The sequence below is a fragment of the Panicum virgatum genome, chromosome 7N (assembly GCF_016808335.1).
Source record: "Panicum virgatum strain AP13 chromosome 7N, P.virgatum_v5, whole genome shotgun sequence".
Lineage (NCBI taxonomy): Eukaryota > Viridiplantae > Streptophyta > Magnoliopsida > Poales > Poaceae > Panicum > Panicum virgatum.
Window position 1 is genome coordinate 31,724,833 of NC_053151.1, and position 16,547 is coordinate 31,741,379.

Genomic DNA, 16,547 nt, shown 5'->3' on the forward strand with positions numbered 1-16,547 from the left:
ATGCATAAGCTTCTTCCTGCAATACATAAAAGATTGTACAAAACTTGGGACATAGTTCTCATGGTCTCATAGACTGTGAAAATGAACCAGCATCTGAGACCACTACCTCAATATACCTTATTTGGTTCCTTGTATTATGTAAATGGACAGAGAATTTCAGCTTATTTGAGATCTATTCCAAAATATGTTTCTGCATAAGTTGGCCTTATGTCACTGGGTGCAACACAGAAAATAAGAAAATTATCCAGTCTGGCGGCGTAAGATGAAAAGGTACAATTGCAGAACTGCCAACAAATTTTATCTTATGTAAGGAATTTTGTGCATAAGTAAGAAAATAAGTCTTCCCGCTTCAAGAATGAAAATTGAGCCACTGCGTATGTTTTCTTTTGAATTTTGGTGTTGGAGTAACATTGACATGGACTACTCAAATCCAATAAAGTTATGTTCACTAGACACATTCCATATGCTTAAGTTATCCTGCACTTTCCTAGGGGATGGAAATGGACATTCTTGAAACCATGGGAAGTAAATTAAAAATCTTACAAACTACTAAGCTCTCCTGTAATAACGAGTCCCAGGACGATGTGGGGATCGGGATCAGAATCTTAAGTGCACATTATCTGTTTGATTGTTTGCTCAATCATTCCACATGGAGTGATCTTGATTGTGAAAACAGAAAAGTGCAACTGACAGGTTAGTTTATATCGCAGTACCAGCAATAATTGGAACAGATCGCTTTGTACATGACTACACGAAAGCCCATTTAACCACCCAGCTTTAAGTATGCAATTCTAACACAGGAACAGAAGCAGCAGCAGCTAACCATCTAGATCAGGTAAGGGACGGCAACAATCAAAGCAGCAGCACAAGTCTCAATCTCTCATATCACATAGCCTCTCAACTAGAGCCTGCACGGAGCAGGAGCAGCATATTGTACACGGTAGCAGTACAACAAAGAACGGAAAGAATGGCGTCCAACACGGACATGCCGCAGCTACTGCACCCCGGATCCCTTTGCAGCAGCATCAGATCAGATCACAAATAAGTCACGGACCTGACACCCGGACGAGCTCGAGCTTCGGTTGGCGCGGGCGGAGGGGGGGGGGGGGACGGTGGCCGTCAGGTGAGGGGCGTGGAGGAGGACACCTCGGCCCTGTCGAGCCGCCGCAGCTGCCACGCGCGCAGCGCCAGGAAGGCGCCGAGGAAGACCTGCATTGCGACGGCCACGCCGGCGAAGGCGATCCCGAGCCGCTCGCCGAAGTTGAGGCGCCGCCGCCTGGGCGGCGGGGGCGGCGGCGGACGGTGCCTCCGGTGCCGGTGCCGGTGCCGGCGCGCCGGAGGGGGAGGGGAGGCCGGGGGGTCCGGCGCCGACGCCACCTGCCGCTGCGCGGCGGGGACCGCGGACGGGGGCGTGGGGACACCCGCGGCGGCGGCGGCGGCGGAGGAGGAGAGGGACGCAGAGGCGAGGAGGAGGAGGAGGAGGAGGGTTAGGGTCGCGGCTCGGGCGGGTGCCGACGAGGGGCGTGTCGCCATGGGAGGGGGCGTGGCATCAAGCTGAGGGAGAGGGAGGTGGGGGCGTCGAGGCGAATCTGGTGGGATTGGGGAAGAGGTGGTGGTGGTAGGAAGAGGGAAGGGAGGAGGGGAGGTGAAGCTCGAGGGCGCAGGGGCTGGGCGGAGCTGAAGGTGAGGTGGTGAGCTGGAGCGTGGCGAGGGGGAGCTGGACGCGTGGTTCGGTTTCTCACTTGCGTTCGGTGGGAGGCGGCACATGCCCGGCTGGCTGGATGGCATGGCCTGCTTCTTCGGTTCGGTGCCGCCGATCCGGACGGCCACGAGCCCACACCGCCGTTGCGTGTACTCCCTCCGTCCCATAATAGATATTTTTTTTTGACTTCGACATATCGTGTTTGACCATTCATTTTATTTAAACATTTTAAATAAATATTATTTATTTATTATGATTTATTATATTACTAAAGATATTTTAATAATAAGTTGTTTATTTTATAATTTATATAAAAAATTTGAATAAGATAAATGATGAAACATGATGTCTGAAAGTCAACGAAATGCACTTATTATGTGACGGAGGGTGTACTAGGCTTGTGGGTGTGTGACAAGACGGCAGGTACCTGTCGGGACAGCTCCACTCCAATGCGCGTGAAGAAGTCGACTGCCCTCCGGAGTCTGGAGTCTGGTCTTGCTCGCTCTGTTCATCTGCAAGATGGAAATACTACGCGATCCCTTTCAACAGTTTCACACCTCCAAAGTGTAGCATGTACCTGATGACCTTGTTGTCATTACTCATTTCTAATTTTTAGTATGTGATTTGTGAGAAACCAGCTCAAATTGATCCCACTGTGACATCCCGAAAAATTCACTAAAATTAAATCACGCGTTAAAATAATTTTCATCGTTGAGCTCAAAACCTTCCTAAACCCCTGAGCCCTAATTCCCGAAACTTGTCCTATCGGATCTCCGCCCCGACACCCGAAATCAATCACTTTGCCGTCACTTTCTTTCCCTATTCCGCGCGTCGCGTACCGATGACCGCCGTGCCACGCCCGACGGCGCGCGTGCGCGACCGGCCACGGTCGCCGCCGCGAAATCCGCCGAGCGAATCTCTCTCTCTTTCCCCTTTTTCTTTTTTCCATTTTTCTTTTTCTTTTCCATTTTTCTTTTTTTCTCTCTCTTTCCCTCCTCTGCCACGCTCTCGCACACGCGCAGAGCAGCTCGACGCCGCCGTGCCCCTTGCGCCGGCCACCGCCTCACCCCGGCCGCTCCCTGCCCGCGCACGCCGGCCCCTGTTCCCTGCCTAGCTCGCACGCGCTCCCTCCCGGCCACCTCCACACACCCACGCGCGCCCCCGCGCACGCGCTCCGCGTGCTGCGACGCCCGCCGCGCCGCTCGCCGCGCACCGCACGCCGCGACACCGGCTTGCCTGCGCGCGCGTCCGTGCCACGCCGCCCGCCCACGCGCGCAGGCTCGCCTGCTCAGCCCGCCAGCCGCCTTCCCCTCCACGCGCCCCACGCGCTGCACGCGTGTGCTCTAAGTTCGCCGCGCCGCCCGGCACAGCACCACCGCCTCGCCGCGCGAGCCCCGCTGCTCGCGAGCCGTACTCGGCGTCGTTTAGCCACGCTGGCCCCTCCTCCACGCGCCCGCCGACGCCCTCGACGCCCGAGCTCCCGCATCCGCCAGCGAGCAGGGCCACGTGGGTGCCCCGTCTTCGCCGCCGGCCGTCCCCACGCACTCCGCAGAGCTCGCTACGCCGCTCGCCTTGCACAGCACCGCCCCATCGCCTGCCCGAGCCGTCTTGTCGTCCTCGCCGCCCGCGCGCCGCTCGCCGGCCGCCACCACCGCCTCACTCCCTCTCCACCTCCTCCCCCGGCCTATAAGTAGCACCCCCGCGCAGCTCACCTCCCCCATGAGCTCCATCGCCACCCCTAGCCCCTTCCCCGGCCTTGCAACGCCGCCGCCGCAAGCGTCTCCGCCCGCCGCCGCCGGCCCTCGTGGTCCCGCCGCCTCGCTCCACCCCAGCTCGAGCTAGGTGGGGGAATCAAACCACCTCCTCCTCCTCTCCCTTTTCCCCCTATTCCGGGCCGCCACCGAGCCCCGGGCCGCCGGAATCGGTCGGCGCAGAGGCTCCCCCTCCCCTCCTCTGTTTCCCGTGGAGGGAGGAGAAAGAGGGTGGCTCTTTGCCACAAAACCCCCTGGCCTTCCCTCTATTTCCTAAAAGAACCCTCCCCTTTGTGTCACTTTTGTTTAAGGGCCCTTCTACTTTTAGCTATTTAGGAAACTGACCCTCCACCATGTAAACTTAATATTAATTAGATCCCTACACCTTTATAGTATGCCCCAAATATTTTCTAAAATTATAACCAAGCCCTTGCCCTCTCATAAATGATTACAAACAGGTCCCTGACTCCTTGTTTAACCCCTAAACCTCGCTGTAACCTATCATTTCATGCGCCAAACAACCCCCGATTGACCTGAAACTTTACCACACCATTCCTAACATAGTTTTGGCCATGCTATTAGGAAATCGCCCAAAAGCATTACTCCTATCTCCATATCTTAATTGTTTCCGATTCGAGCTCAACGATAAAGCTTTTATTTCTTTTTCTTGATTGTGTGTTTGTTTGTATGCGTCGTAGATCACGGTGTGAATGAGGGAGAGCCCGTCGACGAGCAGTACTACGAGCAAGCGAACAAGGACCAGTTCTGCGACCCCGAGCCCGAAGGACAGTACTTCGATCATGACCTCCCGGAAGACTTTGAAGACGGCAAGTTCAATCCCGCCCTTTGATGCATGTTTTGCCCTAGTTTTTATAAACACAACCTATTGGCCTGTTTTATAAAATTGCATATGTTTTGCCTGCTGCTAAAACATGGTTGGATAGCCACCCCTTGATTTGTTATAATCATTCCTTGACCACCTAGATTAATGTCTGAATGTGTTTGGACGTTAATCGCTGCTAGAACGCATAGGACCTTAAACTCGGTATAATTTGTTTTATAAAAAGAAAATATGTGAGTGTGTGTGGGAAGGGAAAATGTGGAATTTTCGAAAGATGAGTTTAGACGGGATGGATGGCATTTCTGTGTGATTTGCCGATTGGTGTGCTCGTGCCTGTGTGGTAGAGCAAGGAAAGGAGATATCCATCTTGTCACAACTAAGGATCGAGTTGGTGTGTCATCTCACCTAACTCCACTATCGTGCAAACCACTCGACCGTTGAATGGGCAACGGCTTAGCATAAACCCCACTAGTTAGTCTGATAGCCATCAGGAGAGCTGAGAGCAACGGGTGATCAAGGAGAAGGGATTGGCTCTGTGTGACTTATGCCCCAGTTAAGACCTCTGTGATAGGTCAATGACCCCTTGGTGGATTCTGTGATGGCTAGTCAGGTCTAGCTAAGGTGGGTAATGGCTTTGTTGGGATCTGCACCGACACTAAGGTGATCGAGCTGCGGTACCCTGCTTGTGGGTAAAGTTGCACACCTCTGCAGAGTTAAAACCTATTCGAATAGCCGTGCCCACGGTACTGAGCGAGTTACGGTGTGGTCACATAACTAGTGTTTATTATGGGATGAGTTGGCGTGAGTTATTTTGGGAATGTGTCCGGCAGTTGTGCCGTGTGCTACGGCGGATGATGAGTCCGGTAGCAGCTTAAAATTTGGGTCCTATGTGGGCCAACATTATGTGTTATTCGGTACAAAGAAAACTTGCTTTGAAAATCCTTTCTTTCAAATGAACCCTTGCATAAAAATCAGCTTTCCGCAAATTAAACCCTAGCCTTATCCTTGATTTATCCTGTGCATTATATTATGTTTATACCCCTCCGTGGGTGTGGTTAGACTTGCTGAGTACGTTTGTACTCACCCCATTCTTAATTTTTACAGAGGAAGATCCAGACTTCGTTCCCGAAGACGTCGAGTAGAGGTTCCGTCCTGCACCCAACATTGCCTGTGGATTAGGGTCACTAGCAGGAGGTTCCGCATGGCGCAAGACTCTGATGACTCCTTTTTCGTATTTAATATCGTTGTGTGTGTTAGTTGTTATCCTCGCGATAGTGGCGTTTCACTGACCACTTCCGCGTAGAGTTGTACGGTGATGTATACGGTGATGTACCATCTGATGTAATAAAAGTGTTATCAGCCTCCTGGGATTGATATTGTATCACTTTTAAGTCTTCTCTTATGAGGGGACGCTTCACCCGCCTAATCGAGTCATCGTCCTTTGATCGACTCGATTAGAAAGGACCAACCCCGGTAGTCTTTGGAATGTGTCATGAGCGCCGCCCAGGATTTAAACACACTCCACTAGCACAACAGCAATACCATTACATAAGCACATCCACACACAAGTTTATATTACAAAGAGGTTCAAAGTACATTACATTAAATTTTCAGAGTTTTTGCAGCGGAAAATTCTACTACTGGCACTCCATACATAATGCAAAATAAGAAGGTAAACACTATATGCTGATAGTGTCCTTCACGTAGCCACCGGCCATCTACTCCTCACCCGCACCTCCGTCCGCGGGGTAGAAGTAGCCAAACACGGCCTCCGGCTGCGTATCACCTGCAACAAGTTTAACGATAGCACTATGAGTACAAAGGGTACTCGCAAGACTTATCCGACATGTGTATATAGCCCGACCTCAAGGAGAATGCATTTGGTTAGTAGCAAGAATAGGTCAAGGGTTATAATTTTTGCATAAAAAGCATTGAACTTTGATCAAGTTATAATAAGCAAAAGACAAAGGATCTATAATCTCTATGTCATTCATCAATACAATTGCATAAGTAAAGTGATCATATATAACTTGAGATCAATCTTCCATGAACTCCATCACAAAACTCTACATTAGAGCGAACCTCAAAGAGCATGCTCACTGTCCGAGAGCGCAGCTATTGCAATAGATTAAAGACCCTGTAGGGGGTACAACTTTACTCACACAAGGATAAGACCAACGCTCATACCCACGGCCAAGGATAAGGGTTGATTCATACCTCAACCTTTCACACAAACACAACCGACTCTGAGCGAACGGTCGGGAAGGACAAGTGCACCGGAACCGCCGATCACACTCCATCACAACTCGCATCAAATCCGATCAAGGCAAGGTGTGGCTCATGCTAATTGGCTTACCTTCCCATTATTAAGCATGTGGTTTGTACTAAAAGGGTGCTCAAGAGACCGGTGACCAAAGAGACGGTCCTTAACCAACTCAAGCAAGACTAACCATTTGGACTCCTTTCCATCATGGCCCTACCATTCTTGCTCAAGTCCAAATCATAATTCATAGTTGCTCACATTTTATTCATCATCAACTAGGAATGTAGAATTAATCAAACATCCTATAACTCGCGAGCGGTGGTGCCCTTGCCACCTCTCGACTTCTACCATAACTATGCAAGGCTAAGCATATAATTCGTGATGCCTAACAAGCATACTTAACTAGGAGGGATTATCCTAAGTAAGATTGGTAATGCATCAAATAGGTTCTAAGCAAGTATTGATGTATATACATAGATAGTAGCTCATGCACAATCAAGACACATATATAAACTTCATTGATCCAAAATATGGGGTAAGAGAATGCTTAGGTGCCTGCCTTGAGTCTCAATGGTAGCGTCGTCTCCCACGGGCTCTGATTCACCCTCCTCTTACTCCGGTGTCACGGTCTATATACGAATGCAAATGATGCTTGAGAAATGAGCATGTCATGAATGTATGCAATGATGTGTAAATGACATGAGGAGGCGTGTTCTAACAAGGCCAACCCATGATATAGGATCTAGGTATAAGGTGCATAAGTGGGTTGTTCATGAATGAGTGCAAGAGTGCTGAACAGGTAGGTGCGGATTGTCCGGTGAAGGGAGCGGACCGTCCGGTCTAAACGGTGGACCAAGAGGCGGACCGTCCGCCGGGCTGTCGCGGACTGTTTCAGGGTGAAAACATGGTCTCTGAGTAACTCGCGGACCGTCCGCGTGAGTTAAGCGTACCGTCCGCCTCTCAAATTTTGAAAGGCTGGAAATTGTGCAGAGGCTCTGTTGGTTGGGTCGGGATCTGGCAGACCGTTCGTCCATGTTTGCCGCCGGCGACACGGCCGAGGCTCACCGGCGTGTTTGCCGCCGGCGATTCCGGCCATGGTTTGGGGTGGGGTTTGTCCTTAAAGGTTCTTGGGAGCTTAGAGGGTTCACTTTGGTCACTAAACTTCACATGTATTAGGGTTTCGAAGCTCTATGTCATCAATGGTGATTTGTGCTCTATGTGGGTTTTTGGCCTCAAATCCTAGGCAATGGGGACGGATTGGGAAGGGGGGTGCACTCACATGCGTCGAGTAGGATACCGGCAAGGGCTCCAAGGCGACGGGAAAGGCTTGAGGGAGCTCGGGGTCATCTTCCTTGCTTGGAGCTTGAGGAAGGGGATGAAGTTGAAGAAAAAACTTGTTGGGGAAGCTCCTCCCCAAGGAAGAAGAGGAGATCGGGATGGTGCAGCTCGCCGGCGTCCTCCGGCGATGCTTCGGCGAGGTGGAGGGGCTTCAATGGTGGTGGAGATGGTGGAGCTCCTCCATGACTTTGGAGCTTGAGAGAGAAGGTGAGGAGAGTGAATGAGAGAGAGAGAATGCTGGGAGGGGACTCCCAGGTGTTGGAGAGGCGGGATGACGAGTGGGGCCAGGGGAGGGACGTGGCAGCAAGTCTGTGCGAGTGACACGCATCGGGGATGCTCTAGCAGACCGTCCGCGGGTGGGGCGCAGACTGTCCGCTGGTGGGTGACGTGGCAGGGAAGTCGATGTGACCGAGGTTGACCGTGGTCGGCCACGAGGCAGAACCGCGGACCGTCCGCCATATAGGGGCGGACTGTCCGCCACCACCAATTTTAGTGGATTAGCCTAACAATTTAATCCCTTCTATGTGTGAGCTAATTATGCTTAGTGCTTAATGATGCACATGATGACATGTTTCTCCTGTTATTGGGCATAGGGCCGTTACACGATTTTAACCACTATTTCTAATATACTGTTATGATATAACATTTTTAATGTTGTTATGGAAACATTTTTCCATAGGAATATGGTTGTTCTAAAAAAACTGAGTTATTGATAAGCCAAAGTTTGACCAAAGTCCCAAATCCTGAGTATTTGATCAAGCAAAGTATAAAATTGTTGTAGAAAAAAATGGTAAATATGAAGAAGAAAGTGATAAGTGAGATGAAGATAGTTAAAAAGGAAACATAAATGTGTATTGAGTAAAATGGTAGACATGCTGCACATAGCATTGAGTAAAATGCATATTGCCTGCACCTTTTAGCGGATATCATGGATGCCAAATGATGCTCATGCATACAATCGAGCTAGGCCAAGCAAACAAATACATGTTTGGACCTTGATGTAGCTAAGAGGACACGGAATCAGGAGTTAGTTTCTTTTTTGTCAGGTACCACACAAGCAATACACCTTTGAACAATTTTCAGTAAACTTATACTCCATCTATACATGGCAACAAGGTTGACAAAGGAGAGAACGTCACGTGAGCATAATCACTCGGCCCAGTTGATGAATTCAAAACACGAGCCCGTTTAAGAATTAATCTGAAATGTTTATGAATACATGAGCAAACTGATGTCAAACAGGAACTTTCTCACCCTCGTATTTTTTTCCGTAACACATAATCAGGACTACTCGGAACTGATCAAATTTCACTTTGAGTTACACCAAATTTTTTCAAATCGGAAAATAGTTTATTGGTCCAAATGGGCCTCAGTGTCACGAACGGCCCGACCCAAATGGGTTAGACAATATCACACATACTCGAGGGCGAAAGTACAAAACGACACCCCTCCGCCGCCGCTCCCCCAAAACCCCATTCGTTAGGGTTTATCGCCGCGGCGCGCCGCTTCCCGTCCTCCTCTACCCGCCGCTTCCGGCCTTCCACTACCCTCTCGAAGCTTCCACTGCTCCACAGCCCCACCCATATCAACCCCAACCCCCTCCCGTCTCGTCGCCACCGAGACGCCGCCCCGCGAAGTACTCGCCGAGCCTCTGCAGCCATGTCGACTTTCTGGGGTAATAATCGTTTCCGCCACCACCGATTTTGCTTGCAATTTCCATTATGCGGTCTGACCGGATTGTTGTGTGCTTCGCAGGCGTGGAGATTAAGCCTGGGAAGCCCTACAAGCTCACCCACAGCGACTGCGGCGGCCGCCTGCGCCTCACCCAGGTTCGCTTCTTCTCGGCTTCTCGCAGTTTGACAATTTGACGGTAGTAGCTCCTACCTGTGATGTTGTGTTAATTTTTTTGGGTTGGATTGACAAATGGCAACGCAGGCAACCCTGGGGGATGAGGTCGTCAAGGGGGAGAAGGGTGCCGGCCGGAAGAAGTGTGTGCTACAGTGCAGTGTCGAGAGCAAGGACCCCGTTTACCTTTGTGCCCTGGTGCCGGAGCAGTGCGAAACATGCCACATGGAGCTCGAGTTCGATGAGGAGGAAGTCACTTTTTCGGTGATCGGGCAGAGGAGCGTCCATCTCGTTGGATACTACATCGCGTATCCTCTGCTGCATTAGTTTCAATTTATGATTGATCTCTTTGCAGTGGGTTGCTGTAGGATGCCTTCAATCGATTATTGTTCTTTCTAGTGTGCTGTAGGATGGTTTCAATTGCTTATCTTTAATTGCTTATCTTTCTTTGCAGTAGATTGCTGTAGGATGCTCTTTGTGTTGGGATTTGTTGTGGAGCTTGTTTTTCCTTAAGTATTTTTTTGTCAGTGATGCGAATGAGGAAGATATGAGTCACAGCGGTTCTGAGAGTGACTCTCTTCAAGGCTCAGATGAGGATGGTTTCTTGGAGGATGATGATGATAATAATAACATGGTAATGATCGACCACAAGACAACAGGCAATACACAGATTTTATCCTGTTGCACAACTCATGCTAGTATGTTATGTTAGGTTATGGGATATTCAGACAGTGAAGATGATTCGGACTATGATTCAGAGTCTGATGATGAAGAGATGGAATACAATCAGCCTAAGGGCAAAAGTTCAGGTAAGCATTACATGTTGTTCCATTGCCCTGCATACAATCAATCAAAGAATGTCCCTAGAAACGTGTGAATGCTACTAGTATTCTCTGGCTCACTGATCATTGTTCTGGACCTTAAATTTGTTATGTCTAGGTGTCCGTCTTTTCCTTTCGTAGTCATTTTTTGAAAAGCCATGCCGGCAAGCTTTATTCATCAGATAATATTGTTACATCATTTGCTAATAGAGCTGTAATAAAAGTGGGTTGTGAATCAACCCAAATACATGAAACTTTCTCTTCTAAAGCCTGCCTAGCTAGCTCATGTGCGACTTGATTCGCCTCTCTGTCACAATGCTCAATGATGGCCAATGGAAAATCCCTCCATAAATCATAACAAACCTCCATAAATCGTAGTCATTAGTGTTGTTAGCCTTGTATTTGCCTTTGTATTTTGGGGTTGACAGAGGGAGAACAGATGAACCAAAACTACGATATTAACTGGTAGTGGTAGGGATTGTAAGTGCATTTGTCCAGTGAATAACTGATGAAAACAAATGTAACATTGATTTGAAGTTTACATAGGAGCATGTTAACAGATAGTATATACATTATAAAATATATCATAGAAATATGCCATGGAATTCTTTCGCTTATGCATATTGCCAGAGTGGAAGTTCTTCTGAAACTTCTTTAGTATTCAAATGTGCATCGTGAGGTTATGGAATGTCTTATGGGAATATTGCAAACCACCCCATTTTCCCGATCGCATTAGAGAAATCATACATTTCCATTTTTTCACTTAGTTTCAGTTGCACTTCTCATTGGCATTGAAGTTTCCTCATATGCAAGGGATGTTGAATGCCTAACCTGTCAGGATCACATTATGGGTTTCCTTACCTGTTACTAAATTTTGCAGTTGTTATTGAGGAAATTCAAGAGGATGAGAAGCCTTCTGCGGGCGAAGGGCACAAGGGATCAAACAAGAAGCAGAGCGGTGAAAATGGTGATAAGTCTCAACTTCAGCTTGTTGTGAGGGCTCCTGCTACTGAATCCTTGGAAAGTGAAGATGAAGATGGCTTTCCTGTATCGTTCTCTGAATCAAAGAGTTCTGAGAGTGTGTCGAAGAAAAAAGGGGGGAAAGACAAGGAGGCTAGCAATGAAGACCGGAAAAGGAAAAGTGGAGCCATTACTGATCTTGGCGACTCTTCAGGGTACATGCTATCTCACGTGTTGCCCCAGAATTTGCCATTAATTAATGACCTGGTAGTATGCCCTAATACTTTTCTAATTTACCTATGGTTCTAGGGATGTAAAGGCTGAAGATGATGGGGCATCAAAGAAAAAGAAAAAGACCAAGGACAAAAGCACTGCTATGGACAACAGAAAGGTAAATGATGATGTAAAGGAGATTAAGCAACAAGTTTCTCCTGCTGATCCTGTTAGTGCAAAACAAAAGAAGAAAAATAAAAACACAAGTGTTTCTGAGGCCGGCGCTGATGAGCAATCTGCTAAGAAAAACAATATGTAAGTATCTTAAGATGCTGCATTTCTTTTTTACTTTTCACATAGAAATGTGTTTCACATGGTTCTATACTATATAACAACCTTACCTTTTACGTAATTCCAGTCAGAAAGATGGTGAGGAGGTGACTGCTCAGGAGGCTAATAAAAAGAAGAACAAGAAAAAGAAAACACAGGACTCAAACACAAGCGAAATTCAGTCACCAACTGCAATTGCTGAGTCAAAGAGCAAGGAGAAGCCGCTACAAACACGAACCTTTGCTAATGGTATGATAATTCAGGAGATGGCGTTGGGCAAACCTGATGGTAAAAAGGCCACCAATGGAAAGAAGGTAAACATTTTTGGCTTCTCTGGAGCTTCAAGCTACCATTTTACTTGTAACTTCTCACTGACTCCTGCAATGCTGACATCTGCATGCTCCAGTTTCAGTATCTTTATTATATGGGCATTAGTTGCATGATTGTGCATGGTTATGATTGATTGGACTGTTTAAGAAACTATTCATTGTCTGATTCTATGTTTACTTTTACTGAGAACTATGCCCCACGTTTTTCCTTAGGTTGCTGTTAGATATATTGGCAAGCTAAAGAATGGCACGATTTTTGACTCCAATGTTAGTGGAAGACCGTTCGAGTTCAGACTAGGTACTTCTTCCTGCTGATGTCGTGCTCTTTACCATCTCTCAAGAAGAGTATTGGGGTTGATTTTAATGGTATGTTGCCTGCAGGTGTTGGGCAGGTTATCAAAGGATGGGACGTTGGCGTCAATGGTATATGAACCTTCATCTTGTTTATATCAAACACAAGATTATCAGGTAGTCCATATTTTCATGATTTTGGCTTGGTGCTTGTTAACAGGTATGCGGGTTGGTGACAAAAGGAGGCTCACCATTCCACCTTCAATGGGGTAAGACATCCATCACATTGATTTGTATCACCAGCAGTTGCTCGTTCCAATCCAGTCCTGATTTGTAGCTCCTTTTGTAGGTACGGGAGCGACAGAGTGGGGAAGATACCGCAGAACTCAACCCTCATCTTTGATGTGGAGCTAGTGAACGTAAAATGAAGCTGAGGACCAAGATGGCATGAAGGGTTTTGGAGCACCGTCTTTCTTCTGCAATGCTATTTCGTAGCCGTAGGGACTTGTTCAGTGAATTCCATGCCTTCGTTTCTATTGACATCATATTGTAAACAGGAGCGATCAAAGGCTAATTGCCGGGTCACAACGTTTGGCCTACTTGCGCTTGATCATACCGCAGTTGATTCCTTTTGGTCCCGTTTTGATTGAGTCATCTACCCTACCATATCATATGAAACCTATTGGAATGAATTGATTAACAGTATTGGAGTTTATGTTGCTGCGCTTTTAGAATGTCAATTAACTCTGTTGCTTCCAGGTCAGAGACAGAGACCTAGTGAGCGATGTCGCTGACTGGAGTAGTTTGGGTTTTGCTGCTAGCTTTCCGAACCGAATCTCCTTCCGAAATCCCAATTTGGGGTGGCGGCTTTTACGAATGCTCCATATTTGGCCCTGTTTGATCACTCTGTGCTACTCGTTCTACAAAAAGAATTTTTCATGTATGGAGTACTAAATAAAATTTATTTGTAAAATTTTTTCAAAAATAGATGTAGACGAATTTAATGACGATAATTAATTGATGATTGACTAAACAGTGATGCTATAGTAACCATCTTCTAATCATGTAGTTAAAAGTCTCATTAAATTAATTATCCTCTAATTATGCGGTCAAAAATCTCATTAGATTCGTCTCGCGGAGTAGCGCAGGGTTGTGGAATTAGTTTTGTAAACTGCTTATATTTTCTTGTTAACTCTTGCGTAGAACAGGTAAATTTTCTCGTTAACTTCACCTGAGTGTCTGCCATCAGTCCATCAGGCTGCCCTCCTCCCCTTGCTGTTGTTCGACGCGGCTGTCCGATACGATACGACTTCCACAGTTCCCACGAGTAGAGCGGATGAGCAGGCAGTGGCAGTGAGCGTGGCACCAAGCGGCGCGCCGGGCGCCCACGCGACCACAGCCACCGCCACGGCCCATCACTTCCCGAGAGCCGAAATCCAAACGCAGGATGCCTTCGCCGCCACCGCCCCCCACCGCGTGCGCTCTCCTCCTCCCCTTCTCCCCCTCCCGTTCCACCTCCGGCCTGCCCCACCACCCCGCGCCCCGCCGCCTGCGCGTCCGCGGCTCGAAGCCCAGCCCGCCGGGCCTCCCCAAGCCCAGCACCGGGGCCAGGCCGCCCCCGCGCCGCCTGCACGAGGCGGACCGCCGCCTCAGCTCCCTGGTCCACCGGGGCGACCTCGACGCGGCGCTCCGCCTCGTGCGCTCCTCGCCGCGCCCGCCCGACGTGCCCCTCGCCAACCGCCTCGTCCGCGACCTCTGCCGCCGGGGCCGCCCCGCCGACGCCGCGCGCGTCGTCGAGGCGTGCGGGCCGGAGGCCACCGCCGCCACCTACGGCGCGCTCGTCGACGGGTACTGCCGCGCGGGCCTGCTCGAGGACGCGCGCCGCGTCGTGGGCGGCATGCCCGCGGCCGTGCGCGCCACCAGCGCCTACGCCTACAACCCGCTCATCCACGCGCTCTGCGAGAGGGGCCGGGTCGCCGACGCGCTCGGGGTGCTCGACGGCATGCTCTGCCGCGGGTGCGCGCCCGACGTGGTCACCTACAACATCCTCCTCGATGCGGCGTGCAAGGCGAGAGGGTACCGGCAGGCCATGGACCTGGTCGACCTCATGCGCGCCGAGGGGTGTGAGCCCAACAACGTGACGTACAATGTCATCATCGATGTCATGTGCAGGGAAGGAGATGTGGACCAGGCACGCGAGTTCCTCGCCAGCTTGCCATCTAGAGGTTGCCAGCCCAACACTGTCAACTACAACACTGTCTTGAAGGGATTTTGTAGCGCCGAGCGATGGGAGGATGCCGATGAGCTTCTAGACGAGATGGTTCGAGAGAATTGCCCACCAAACGAGGCAACCCTCAATGTGATCATCAATGCCTTGTGTCGGAAAGGATTGCTGCATAAGGTTACTCGGTATCTAGAGAAAATGTCGAAACACGGCTGTGCAGCAAATGTTGTTACTTACAATGCTGTCATCAGTGGGATCTGTGAGCAAGGGCATGTGGATAGTGCCCTGGAGTTGCTTAGCAATATGCAATCCTATGGTTGTAAGCCTGATATCGTGACCTACAACACTCTGCTGAAGGGTCTGTGCAGTGCTGAGCGATGGGAGGATGCTGAGGAGCTAATGGCTAAGATGACCCAGAATGATTGCCTCCCAGATAACATGACATTCAATACCATAATTAATTTCTTGTGTCAAAAGGGATTGATTATGCAGGCCTTTGAAGTCTTTAAGCAAATGCCTGAGAAAGGCTGCAATCCTAACTCAATCACTTACAGTACAATGATAGGTGGACTTGCCAAGGCTGGCAAGCTGGAACAAGCCCTTGAGTTGATAAATGATATGGCGAGCAAAGGATTCAATTCAGATAAGATGTATCACTTGTTAACTGAATATCTGAATAAAGAGGATAAAATTGAAGAGGTGGTTCAGGCAGTTCATAAACTGCAAGATGCAGGTATATCACCCCACACTGTACTCTACAACACAGTACTGTTAGGGCTTTGCAGAAATGGGAAAACAGATTATGCTATCGACATGTTTGCTGATATGGTCTCCTGTGGTTGTATGCCTGATGAATTGACGTACATCATACTCATCAAAGGTTTGGCTTATGAGGGCTATGTGAAGGAGGCAAGAGAATTGCTAAGCAAGTTGTGCTCTAGAGATGTTCTTTCTAACAGCTTGATCAGGAATGAAGCTTTGTTGTTAGGTCAAAATATTCATTCTTCTTGAGTAATGATTAATTCGAGGGATGTGTGCACTTTTAACTACATTACATATAGTGGTGGAGTAGGTTAGCACTTACACATTGCTTCAATTTTGATTGTAAGTTCTCTTTGCTTCAGACATGTTGTAGTGTAGAGCTTAGTTCTCCATCTGTTTAAGTTGTTTCTGTAACGATGCTGTTCAATATCATGCCTGTTTGGCTGATTGTAGTCGCACATTTTTATGCATACTTACAGAATTGATCACATTGGATTGTAAACATGATCTGATGATTACTTGATGCACATCTAGTTAATACACCCTTGTACTCTATTTTAAGTCAGTATTCTTAGTTTATGTTTGATGGAGATCCTTGCTCTAGGATTTAAGCTAAGATGAATGTGCAATCAGGTTTAAGGAGCCGGAATATTGTAGGCCTGCACCTATATAGTAATCTAGGAGTTACTGGAGTACTTCCTCTAGGATCAAGAGGTCAAATTTTTAGTGGTTATATATAAAACCAAAAATGGATATTAGGCCTCTGAGAGCAGTATAATAAGTGTTTCTTTGTTTTAGAATTTAGACTAGAAAAAAGGCTGACCTTAATGTGAAGTCAAGTCCTAGTTATGATTTGCTTTCTTTAGCATAGCAGAAG

General features: G+C 48.4%; 3 protein-coding genes across 3 annotated transcripts; 2 read left to right on the forward strand and 1 right to left on the reverse strand.

Annotated features, from left to right (window-relative positions):
• Positions 1-675: 675 nt before the first annotated feature.
• LOC120680773 (proline-rich receptor-like protein kinase PERK9) lies at positions 676-1,796 on the reverse strand. Its single transcript, XM_039962301.1, has one exon. It carries the CDS (start codon positions 1,786-1,788, stop codon positions 1,120-1,122), a length of 669 nt encoding a protein of 222 aa, XP_039818235.1. The 5' UTR covers positions 1,789-1,796; the 3' UTR covers positions 676-1,119.
• A 7,555-nt stretch (positions 1,797-9,351) lies between these two features.
• Positions 9,352-13,350, forward strand: LOC120680774 (peptidyl-prolyl cis-trans isomerase FKBP53-like). Its single transcript, XM_039962302.1, has 12 exons — positions 9,352-9,570; positions 9,651-9,724; positions 9,831-10,048; positions 10,269-10,374; positions 10,453-10,549; positions 11,442-11,736; positions 11,831-12,049; positions 12,153-12,378; positions 12,607-12,691; positions 12,775-12,816; positions 12,905-12,953; positions 13,034-13,350. Exons 1-12 carry the CDS (start codon positions 9,555-9,557, stop codon positions 13,110-13,112), a joined length of 1,506 nt encoding a protein of 501 aa, XP_039818236.1. The 5' UTR covers positions 9,352-9,554; the 3' UTR covers positions 13,113-13,350.
• A 659-nt stretch (positions 13,351-14,009) lies between these two features.
• Positions 14,010-16,208, forward strand: LOC120680775 (pentatricopeptide repeat-containing protein At1g09900-like). The gene has a single exon (XM_039962303.1). The coding sequence runs from the start codon at positions 14,132-14,134 to the stop codon at positions 15,917-15,919; it is 1,788 nt and encodes a 595-aa protein (XP_039818237.1). The 5' UTR covers positions 14,010-14,131; the 3' UTR covers positions 15,920-16,208.
• The last annotated feature ends 339 nt before the right edge of the window (positions 16,209-16,547 follow it).